At 38.7% G+C, this 12,023-nt stretch overlaps 1 protein-coding gene across 2 annotated transcripts in view; it reads left to right on the top strand.

Annotated features, from left to right (window-relative positions):
* The window catches only part of PDZRN4 (PDZ domain containing ring finger 4), a 230,693-nt gene that overhangs the window by 201,912 nt on the left and 16,758 nt on the right, over positions 1–12,023 (top strand). For both annotated transcript variants that reach the window (XM_071423593.1, XM_071423594.1), the window contains one exon: positions 11,724–11,822. In XM_071423593.1, coding sequence (XP_071279694.1) covers positions 11,724–11,822 — 99 coding nt within the window. The remainder of the gene's footprint in view (positions 1–11,723; positions 11,823–12,023) is intronic.

Genomic DNA, 12,023 nt, shown 5'->3' with positions numbered 1-12,023 from the left:
GAAGCCTTTTCTCTGGGAGTTTGCTTTTTTATTTAATGAGGGATCGCTTCAAAGAGAATGTTATAGTCATTCCTAGAGGGCATGGTTTGGAGAGCAGGAATACAGGTGAAACTGTATTGTGCATCAAAAAGCAGAAGATGAGTTTGCTTTGTATTTCATCTCATGATTTTATCAATCTGCACAAGTGTGTGTTAGGGGGTAGAGGGCATTCCATGTGCAACAGAAGTTTGAACAGCTGAAACTCAGCATGGATGTGGTGCCCATAGACTTCACTTTGGTGCCAGGAAAATCAAAATGTGTTTTGAAAATAATTTCTTATTGCTTCATGTGCTTGATTTATAGGCAAATGTATGTGATTAAAATGTGCATACTTTAACTAAACATATTTTAATGTGTGTGTACCTCGAGGTAAACAAGACCATTGATGAGATGGAATTGTAATAGTGCTTTCTAAGAATTTCTAAGTTCAACTTTAAAATTAGCTTTTTCATAATATTTTGCCTTTACTGTGTCTGACTGAATTACAGGAAGGTATATTTCTCACAAATGTAATTGAAAAACTGCATTTTCACTTGATTTCATTTAATATCCCAAAATAGCCTTCGCACAGTTGTAGATCTAGGCTGTCCATACACATGGAGCTGTAACTGGGTAAGAGTTTGAATCTGCAGCTATGTGTTCCACTGTCCAGATAAATGCTTGCTGCAGCAGATGTTGGCACATCTGTTATGCCTCCCCATTTCGATTGGCTGCCTGGGTGTTTGGAAAGTGCTGATGAGGCAGATAAATCTTCTGACACATTTCAGGCCCACAGCAGGCAGGCAGCAGTAACAATGATGTTTATAGAGCCAAGTACTCAGCAGTAGTATTTTAAAATACAGCAAATTTAAAGTATAATTTTACCTGCACTAGGTGAAATTTATTGTATTGTATTGGTTTAATTTATTGTTTCATTTACTATATTGTGAAAGCTAATTATTCTAAGTGATTTTCAGCTGATCTGAACTGCAGCTATGACGCCCCTTAAATCTCTGGACTTTGTGCATCTAAGGTATATTGTCTAGAAAAAGGTGCTTGCTCCAGTTTAGAAAGAACTGTAAGCTGTGAAGAGGTTCTTTATTAGACTTAAGGGAATTGGAAACCAGAAACAGCTGAGGTAGATGGGTTTTTTGAAAGGGGAGCAGCTATCATCTGGGGACCTGAAGTTCCTGGCCTTATCAGAATTATTACTTTCAACAGGTTTACTTCTACCCAATGAAGTGTGACAGATTTGAATGTTTTTATACCATTAGGGCCAGGAAAACTCCAGAGTATCAAAGAGGACATTCGTGGACAGAGAAGCATATATCTGACAGTCTCAGGTGTGGAGACTGGTTTCCAAGTACAGAGAGCTTTTGCACTTCCTGGATCCCTTCCAGACCTTAATCTCCAACACAATGAAGGATGAACAGAAATGTAGAAGTCACTGTAAAGATTTTAGCACTGATGTCATGAGCTAATATTGTCTCATTCCCTTCCGTAGACATTACCACTAAATTTTCCAAGTGGCCTTCAATTACCCCTATTTGAGGCAAGTCCAGAAATTGCTGTGAACCTGTTGTAGAGGAGCAAAGAAATGGATGCTGATTATACAGCTGATATAGTTGTAGTCTATAACTTGTAGTTGTAGTTATAGTCTACAGCTTCTCAGGACAACTCTTCCAGTCTTTGACTACCCTCATAGTAAAGAAGCACTTCCCTAAATATCTAACTGGAATGTCCCGAGTAGCAACTGATGACTGGTGTCTCATGTGGCTGTCACAATGCATCTCAAAGAAGAGTCTGGTTCTGACTTCTCTGGACTCTTGCATTTGGTGTCTGAAGGAAGCAACAATATCTCCTTATTGAGTAGATGAGTTCTCTTCAAAAGGCTAATCAAATGCAGTTCTCCCAGCTTTCCCTTTTTGGAGATGTACTCCAGCCCTCTAATTAGTTAATGAACTTCTTGTCAGATATGGAGTACTGTATTCCTACCTGAAAACCAAGAGAAGGTCCATTATAACATTCTGCATCAGAGCCATTTCCATTAGAAAACAGATGTGGGAGCAAATTCTGGAAAGCCCCAAAAGGAAAAAAAAAAAAAATTGAACTGGTTTAAGTTTGTTGGGTTTGTTTTCCCCACCCTCAAGGAGCAAAAACCAATGTGACAGTTTAGCATGTTCATATATACTGCACAATAGAATAGTTACTACTCCAGTCTGCTTATCTCATTTTAACATAAGGTTCAGTTTCTGCCTTGTCTGTGCTATTCCACCTACTTTGTTTATGGAGAAAAAAGTGACAGTGTAGGATCTGAGATCAGTGAAAAAGAAACTTCACTGCATATTATCAGTTAGCTCATTATACTTTAACCTCCTCTTGTACCCTTGCAAATTCACATTTCTATTGAGGGAAACACCAATAGCAAGGACCAAAGTTGACTCCTGAAAAATACTACATATGAGTATTTCTTCATGGATCTTTCTGCTCAGAAAGCAAGTGTTCATGGTTTTCCCAGATACACAATATACCAGAAGGGGTGCTGGGTCTCAAGCAGGAGAAAATATATATGCATACATATCATGGAATAATATAGGTATGTAGTTAAGTATCTCTAATAAATTAGTATTCATACTGCACCATGGGAAAAGAGCAGAAGTAAAGAGGACAAATAGGAAGGTGGAAGAATTAGGGAGAAAAGTAAGACCATGGCTTGTTTGAATGAAGACAGTGGATATTTTACTTTCCCGTAAGTGTGATCATCCAGACAATAGGGAAAATTTGTTTTTCAATAGCATTTAGAGTATTTTAGGTTTAATATTTCTCATAAGTGTTGATTTTTTGGATTTATCATTTTGACAGGAATCTGAAGATTTGGTATCATGCATGCCAGCTAAGCTTCAAGAGAAGTTTTGTGATTTCCTGGAGGATACACTGTCAGCTGTTGACCCTTTAGCAGCCAGGAAGCCTATAATTTGTAAAGAATTTTTTTTTCCTTCCTTGACTTCCATATGGCATACACTCACTCTAAAGTCCACCATGTGTCTTTAAGCTAGAATATCCTTTAAATGCAGAGCTGCAGGGTGAGACTGAATTCCCACATCCATTGGAGCTTCTTTATTATCAAAAGATTCGGCAGCTACAGGGCCAAATTCTTCTCCCCCAGAACAATCATATTTAATTAATAGGTGCCTATATTTAAGCATATAGGCACTTATTAATTAAATATAGGTTTTTCTCCTTTTGTTTTCTTTTGTTTTGTTTTCTAACACTGGTATCATTGTCTACAGCATCCTGCCATCCCAGAGCTTTCTTTGTCTGGACACAAAAGAGCATGTGGCTCTAAGAGTAGCTATAAAGCAGGGATCAGTAGGAAAGTGGTTTTATTTTTAAGTATTTCTCATACTACATTGTGTTTGGGTTTGGATTATGCATTTGAAAAATGCTTGCTGATATTTCTACTTTCTGCTTTGATGTAAACAAATCTTGTGTCAGAGATTCTTAAATCTAAACCTGACTTTAAAAAATGAGGATTATATGAGACATCAGCCTATAAGGTAAAGCCCCCACCCCTTGGACTGAGCATTGTTTTCCCCCACCATGTGGAATGGAGATAACCCTCTGTTTCTTTGTGGTAAGCTACCAACCAAATCCATTCTGGCAAATCTGACACCCAATGTGATTTGTCCTTTTCGATGCTGTTTATGAGAAGTCAGGACAGTCTTCTGTCAAAATTGATAAGTGGGAAGACACCAGGGAATGCAATTTTATTTGTAACAGCACAGCTGCCAGCAGTTCCAACTTGTTTACATCTAGGCTGGCTCTGTCTTGCTCCATAGCTTTTCTATTTCCATCCAAATAGCCCCCAAGTACACTGTGGATGTGCTGGTCTGTGTGAAATCTGAATAACAGAACATACTGGGACTGTTAAGGAGAGGAAAAATAATTTATTTCTTTAGGTTATTTTTACAACTTGAGAATGTCAGTGATTTTAAAAGTGAAACACTGAACTCGACCAAATCTCCATAGACATTTACAGAATGGGTTCTAAAACTGATGTATAATGTGCTAAAATCCTGCAGTGTTTGTAACCTTCCATGGTGAAGATAGCAGAGCAGTTAAGAGCTTTGTTTTTCTGATAGAAGAATTGTTTTTCTTGTAAAAGTAACTGGTGTTTGTAAATTAAATCCCCTGCAAGCTTTTAAATACAAGCTTATTCATTGTGAAAAGAATGTGATAGGACCCTGCAGTGACCTGTGAAGGGGAGGGCTGTTTCATTGCACTCTGTTTCACACTGAATACTTCTGTAAGATAGCCTTCAATTAGCCTGTGTTACAAAGACATTAATGTATTTCCTGGAAAATCCCTTTGACAGGAGAGCATAACTCTTGATGATGTTAGGATAGTTCTGAGGTCTAGGATGCCTTTGTTTGCCTGCAGTATTGCTTGCCTGCTGTCTGGAAGCCCCAGAATCCCAGGCGGTTTTGATCTTTTTTTATTGGCACACTTAAGAAAGCTGCAGTGATAGGCAGTTCCTCTATACAGGCTCTCCTGTGAGCTGTTTCTTTACAGCAGCTCACCCTAAACACTCAGTTGTCATGGAGGTAAAGTGAGAGAAGGGCTTTATGTTGGACTGATCTATCTTAAGACAGAATAGCTTTTCTAGAAACTGAAAATTCTTGTTTCCTTTTGCCATTTCTTTTTTGCATTTATGAATAAATAGGTAGTCTATGTGGTTTGTCATTAAAAGTTAGTGAAATCCAGAGATGGCTGCAAATGTCATTACTCTGATTCTGTGGATTGTGGGGTGATCTGACATTTTCACTTTCTCATTATAAGCATATACCCTGTCACTGTGTTTTCAAGATTTGTAATCATGCTCTTAAATTAACTGTCATATGATTGCCAGGAAAGATTTTCTGCAGTGTAACTGGCCTGCCTGGCATGCATTTGCATACAGACACATAAGCACTACACAGATATATAAGTACTGCAGTGCCTATACAGTCATATACAAAAGTTTGTACACATAGGCACATGCACATGCAAGTAAAGAATTAAATATTCAACATCCACCCCAACCCTGAAAGTGAAATAGCTGCCTTAGTATGAAATTACTTTGTTAAATATACAGCAGAGGCATTACAGACTCTCTTCATCTAAACAAAGATAGGTAGTCCATAGAAAAAAGATCACAGTTGAAATAGATTGTTTTGATGAATTCTACCAATGCTAGGATTTACATCTCTTTCTTCTGAGTTTCTTCAGATTACTTCTGGTCACCATTAAAGATATAACCTCTAAAAAAAGCCATGCTCTGTGTTGTAAGCATGATTTGGGTTATGAGACACATGATACCTGTTTGAAACACTGTTTAAAGTGTGTACCTTACCCATTGTACACACCCTGATCATTTGTACATGACACTCACAACTCCTGCACAGTACAAATTCGAGGTGAAAAAAACTCTGCTTTAAAATGAAGTCTAAAGAATTGCATTGATTCTGCTGCTGATGTTTGTTTTGCTACAAACCCTATGTTTTACACCCTCTCATTTGCAATGCATGATTTTATGTGACATGTAGTACCATTATCATCTCTTCGGAATTTGAGATGAATTTTTCCTATTTAGTAGTTCCACTGTTAGCCCTCCTAGGGCTTCATTAGATTGAGCAGTTACTGTACAAAGAGTTAAGGTTCTGTTTGTATTATTTTTATTTCATGAGCAGAATTACTTACCAGTGATGATGAGTGTGTGGCATTATGAAAATTAAATATTATACAAAGTAGCAATGTAAACAAATGGTGATTTAGCAGCCTGGAAAAGGTAAATCCTTCAGGTCAGGTGGAGGAAAAGACCAAGAAAGTGAATGCTATTAGCAAGATCTGCCAGGTGCTTGACTCTTTGAAGCCCTGTCTGATAATGATCCCAATGCTTGCATCATTGAGATGCAAGATAAGCGATGAGACAAGAACTGCAGAGCTGGAATTACTAAACGCTTTTATGAGACTGAGACTCATCTTTTCTTAGTTTCCATAGTTTACAGAAACTAACAAGAAGCTGAAAAAAATTGTCTTACTTACAGAAACTTCATATAGTAACTGTGACAGAAAGTGTGAAAAGCAGCCAAAATTCAGCTGGAGGTTGGTCTCACCCATAAAGGTGCAGAATCAAGATGATACTGCAGAATGAATCTTAATTTTAAGGTGTGTGTAATCCACATAGTCCCTTAGCTCTTCTGTTTGAGGCCTCAGAAGACTGGCACCAGCCCTGATAGATGAGGATTTTTTTTCAGTGTAACTAATTTATTAAAATAGGTCTGACTTTAATGTACTTTCTCAGTTAATTCCTTATTGAGCTATTCTGTAAGTACTCTGATCTCAGCCTTTTGTGCTTCCTTCATTCAATTACTCATTCTGTCAATTATGCCATTAGCAAGATGAACAGTAAAAGCAGCTTGTCAGCAATTGCTACAGGTAACAAGGAAAAACAAAGACAAAAGTAACTATTCTTTTCTTATTTTGCTTTATTATTTTGGTGTTGTTTTTTCTTCAAATGTACACTAAACACTATGCTTCTCCACTTTGGATCATCAGATATTGGGCCCCTTGTTCCATTCAATAAGCCTTGATTTCTGCTGAAAGGGCTGTGGCACAGAATAACTTGCCTGACACAAGACACTGCTTTACAGGTAAACAAGGACATAATCAAAAAAACCTGTAAGCTGAACCTTTGTGTATTTTAACATTTCCAAACTCTTAGGTCATCTGACCATGAGGTAAATAGTGTAAAGAGTTTGGAGCTCTCCCTGGTGGTGGACTGTTAAGGTGTAAAACATAAAGGTGGTTTATCTCATGGGGCTGTTTCAGAATCTGCACATGGCCACTTACTTAGCTGTGGGCACTAACTCACTTATTAGTGATAAGGGCGTTGTTCTGGTGGCTACAAGGATAACATTTTATTTGCTGAGTTTTGTTTTTTTTTTTTTTTCTCCCTTGGTATTGCAATAATATCAACTAGTAAGAATTATAATCTGGGTTTGGTCCAAAAGGTACTAGTAGTCCTTCACTGGTACAGAAAAATTGCTGAACCCACAGACATGTCCATAGAGTGCATCTCTTGGAATTCTTTTGCCTTAAAACACCATTACATTACTGTGGGCTTTGTAAATAGAACTTGACAGCCATGGTTCAAACATTTTAGGATTAAGATAAAGCATCACTGGACTGCATTGTTTGTTTCACCACACAAGGAGTTTTTCAGATTGGCAGCACTTTTTCTTTCTGCTGGTGGAGTAGGAATCCTTCTCCAGTATGCTGTGGTGATTTCCTTTTCTAAAACCTATGTGTGTCCTGCTGTGTTGGCTCTTAATTTAAAACCTGTTGTTTCCATACTTGTAAACAGCAAAGCTTCCCTTCTCATTCCTGTCTTTTTTTCTTTCCCTCTATTTAGGAGTGTTGTTTGAACAGGAGAGGGAGAAAGCAGAGTGTTTTGGTTTTACAGGCTAGACTATACTGATCTTTTCCTCTAAAGATAAAGGAGCTAAATAAAATGAGTAGATTCTAGTTAATGCTTAGAAATTAAATAGTTGACTGTATCACAAACTGAAAATGTTTAGGATCTTCTGTCTTGCCGTGTCACAAAAATATAAACTTTGAATTATGAATAACAAGTTCTGTTACGCTGGGGAGTAACACTAATTAAAATTAATTTGTTTTTTGACTATTAATTTGGTTTTTGTCTCAATGGCAAGATAATATTCTCATTGTAATGGGGAGTTTAATGTTAACTGATCACACAATGTCCATTTAGGAAAAATACTGTTGTGTTTGGATTTGATGCTGCCCCTTCTAGTGGCAGAGTTCATTGGACCCATTACTCTGGATACTGTATGGGTGAGGAAAGCTCAGTAGCTGTGACAGTTTTGATAGTCTGTCTCGGTCTTTTGAGTGGGTTCAGCAATTGCTGTAAAGGCAGATGGGGATGTTTTTTGAAGGATGTAGAGTATTTATAGTATTCTTACAGTGCTTTTCAAATGCTCTGCAATCATTTATTCTTTAATGTGCCACTACTCTGGTAGTGTTTTTCTGCTTATATATAAGGAAAACAAGTCACAAAAAGTTGTATGAGGTGACTATAGCAAAGCAGTTACAATCAAACAGGGAATAGTGACTTAAAAGCAGAAAACTTCTGGAACTCTGCTAAAAAAATCTGTCCTATGAGGCAAGATATTCCTAATTTTTTTTTTTTTTTTTGTAAAGTACAATAAATTTGAGATGGTAAGGAAAATTCAATCCTACATGATCTGCATCTCTTTTCTGTCTTTTCTATGTCTGCAGAAATTGGCTACTTTGTAAGTTTGCATCACAGTCTTTCAAGAAGGGATAGTCCTTATTCTGATTTCCATGTGTGTCTTTTTACCAAATAATTTATGGCAAAACACTTTAAAGTATTGTCTTTACTGTGAAAATGCACTGAATTTTTGTTCTGGCCACTCAGAGAAAAAAAGCAGCAAGTCAAAGATTGAGCCATTTGGCATTGATTTCTGTCACTTGGCAGCAAAATACTCTTTAAAGTGTTGAGAGGTGCTGCCCCCAGTGTGCCCAGAAGAGGGGAAGGCTATCATCTCCTGAGCTCTTCCTGAGCTTCAGTCCCTCTCCTCCCACCATCTGTCTGTCAGCACTATTCATGGATGTCCAAATATTATTTCTCATATATTTTGAAAATGCTGAGTCTTGAAGACTGGCAGTTCAGTCCCTACATGCACACAGAGAAAAGCCAAAGAGAAAGCGACTGTGTGTGTGTGTGTGTGTACGCACACATGCATGCATATATCAAAAAATATTTCAGAGAAGGAAATTATTTGCAAATTCATCACTGCTGCCAAACCTACTGTTTCTTCTGTTGAAGACCAGTTGTGAGGAGAAAAACTCCACAGCACTATAAAGCATCTGTTGCAAAACACTATGTCAAATGTTTTTGACTGTGATAGTTCAGGTTCTCTAGTGTTTCACTTGCTGCTCTTCCATTGAAATTGTTTCATATGTGCTTATTACACAGACTTAGCAGATTTGTGGACTTTTGCTCTGAGAGATGATTTACTATTTCATGCAAAGTGGTTTTAAATTTTCCTAAAATATTTTTCAACTCTGGTCTGTTTGCTTGTGACCAGGGTGAATAGTGTTTCCTTTAAAAAAAAAGATGCCTGAGGATTGTAATGCAGATGAGCCATGGGCAAAAGGAAGTTATCTGAAATGACTTCCAGTGCAAAGCAACAGACCTTACCCACCTTCTCCCTCATGCTGAATGAGATATCACTTGAGTGTGTACTTGCATCTACACTGAAAAAGATGAAATGGTTGTTGGGGACTTTAATACTAAGTGCCAGGATCTCAGTTATAGGTATCTACAGCTTCTAAGCAGCCACAGCTATGTGCAGTCATAAGACTATATTTAAGAAAGAGACAGTCCAAGACTACCAAGTAGTAACCTCAGCTTATAGCTCTGTTACTGGGCAGAGAAATGAAAGCTGTGGTAGCTCAAGCACTGTGTGCAGCCAGGGCTATTGCAGCCCAGCCAGAGGATATTAGTCACTGATACTTGTCATCAGCTGCTTCCCTGAGGTGATTTTGGCAAATCTCTTGCACACACAGGATGATGCCTCTAGGCTCATCCTCATTTTCCTTTGCTCTTTCATGCCCTAAATGGTTAATTTTTTCTGCTCATTGAGCCAGCACACTAAGAGAATTCAGTTTGTTTGCAGCCGGAAATGTTGGTACAATTTTGTAGTAGTATTTTGAGTCAAATCATCCACAAGAATTTTAAGGTCATTCACATCTGAAGAAATTGTGTTCAGAGCAGTCCTTGGGGCCCCTGTCCACCCTCAGCTTGGGGATACAAGAGGTTGTGCCAGCAGGACAATGAAAGTTAATGGATTTCAGCTTGTGCACAGCTCCCTGTTTGCCTTGATTTAAAGGTCCCAGTTTCGGTCCTTTATGGTGTATTTAGGTTTCCTTATAGGCCTCCAAGGGACCACAAACTTCTTTATTCCTTAAAAGTATACCTTGTTGCTGTAATTGAAGCCATTTTGTTACTGTAATTTCTCCCTAATATTACAGTTCTAGTCAAGTGGTCTTTCCCTCTGGAGGCATCAATTACTATGGGTTTTGAATAGGCCTCCCTCCAGTACACATCCTTTTGCTCCCAATGCCAAAATCAGGTCACTGTAATTCCCTTCCCTAATAAAACATGCTTCTGTGTTTCTTCTTTCAAACCCAATGTGTATTGTGTACTGGTGAATAATTCCACTCCTTACCACCCTATGTAGAACTCCTGCCATATGTAAGAAAAACTAAATACTACAGGTTTCATGAGTTTTTTCTACATTTTATTTGTTTTCATGAAGACACTGAATATCCAAAGTCCAGAGAGAAGCTTCTAGGATTTGTGCAGGTAGTGAACCTGTGTAGATTTGAATTCTTGTGAGGGAACAGGGGAGCAAGCCATAGCAGTGCACTTTGTGAAAGATCTTCAGCTGAAATGAAAACATCACGAGGCTTGTTGGCTAACCCATGTGTGTGAAGTACAGGTTTTTCTGTAAGTTGTGCTTTTTTGACAACTGGGCCCTACAACTTGCTGGACTCAGTAGTGAGTCCTCACTGCTGTGCACCCAGTCCCTGTTTGTGGATTAGTCTGTATGACATCTCTGGGAACGGGTGGGGAGGAGCAGGCTTTGTATCACGAAGAACTCTGTATCTGAGAACTGAAGCAAAGGTTGATCTCTCTCCTTTTATAGCATAGCCACAGAAGCAGAAGTCCAGGGTCCAAATGTGACTCTCTTTACATACAAATACCAACCAAAGTTTCCTACTTGAAACCAAGCTAATACTCCGTGTTATTGGATTCATCCTGCTTTATTACAACTATCTGTTTCACAGTGTTCAAACCAAGTGCCGCTTTGCCTTTTTGTGAATGGTTCCCCTATGAAACCCTAAAGATGCTTAACTCAGATTGGTGTATGTAGTAGTTATCACTCTACCATCTGCCCAAAAACTTGCACTTTTCATGAGATGCCACTGCTGGGACATCTGGCACTAAAAATATGTTTTCTGCATCATCTCACAATTGAGGAAGATGCCACTGCTGTTTATCTCCATAGGAGATTCCTTGAAGCATCTTTCTGTTATCTAACAGCTTCTGCAATGAAGCACCAGTACACTGCCCAGGGAAGGAATTATGCCATAAATGGAAGCCTGTACTTCTGCTTTATGGTTTGGATTGCTGTCAGAAGGGAGTGGCATTTGTGTGATGGATTGATTGATGGTATCCGGTCTGTCTTAGATGCCATGAATCAGCTATTGTGATGCGACTAGAAGGACTATGTAATCTACTATAAGTCAGCTTCTATTACCCAAAAGTCAAAGACCTGCAAAATCAATGCACAGCTATATTTCTCAAAGTTTGGCATGTCTTACGAAACAGTTTCTGTATAGCTTGAACATGCATTGTACTGGGATTTCCTTCTTAATTCATGGAATAATTTCTCCCCTAAAGATCCACCCGTAACATCGTGTCTCAAGATTGAGCAGGATGAGTAGGTCATACCCCATGAATATCTCAGCAGCTTGGTGCTCCCTTGTGCTGTGCACAGTTTTTTTCCAACCTTGGCAAGAGCCACCACAAAAGCCTGTGAATTTTCTTGTAGGAAGTGGAGCTGTGCCGCATTGGCAGCCAGGAGAAGCTGGGGCTGACTGTCTGTTACAGAACCGATGATGAGGAGGACACCGGAATCTATGTCAGTGAGGTGAGGACATAGCACTGGGGAGGAGCATGGGGGATGTTTGTGGAGGGCTACACATGCCAGGGAATCAACATGAAAGTGCTCTTAGACAGGAGCACAGAAGTGTTGGTCATCAGCCAGCTCATGTCACTCTCAATTCATTTAGATTAGCAGCTCAAATCATGTTGCCCAAGCAGAGTAATAATTACTAGTGGGCTTCTTTAG

This window comes from Agelaius tricolor, unplaced genomic scaffold (assembly GCF_023055355.1).
Source record: "Agelaius tricolor isolate 1412-34295 unplaced genomic scaffold, bAgeTri1.0.p SCAF_3, whole genome shotgun sequence".
NCBI classification, from domain to species: domain Eukaryota; kingdom Metazoa; phylum Chordata; class Aves; order Passeriformes; family Icteridae; genus Agelaius; species Agelaius tricolor.
This window is presented reverse-complemented; position numbering and strand designations above follow the sequence as displayed.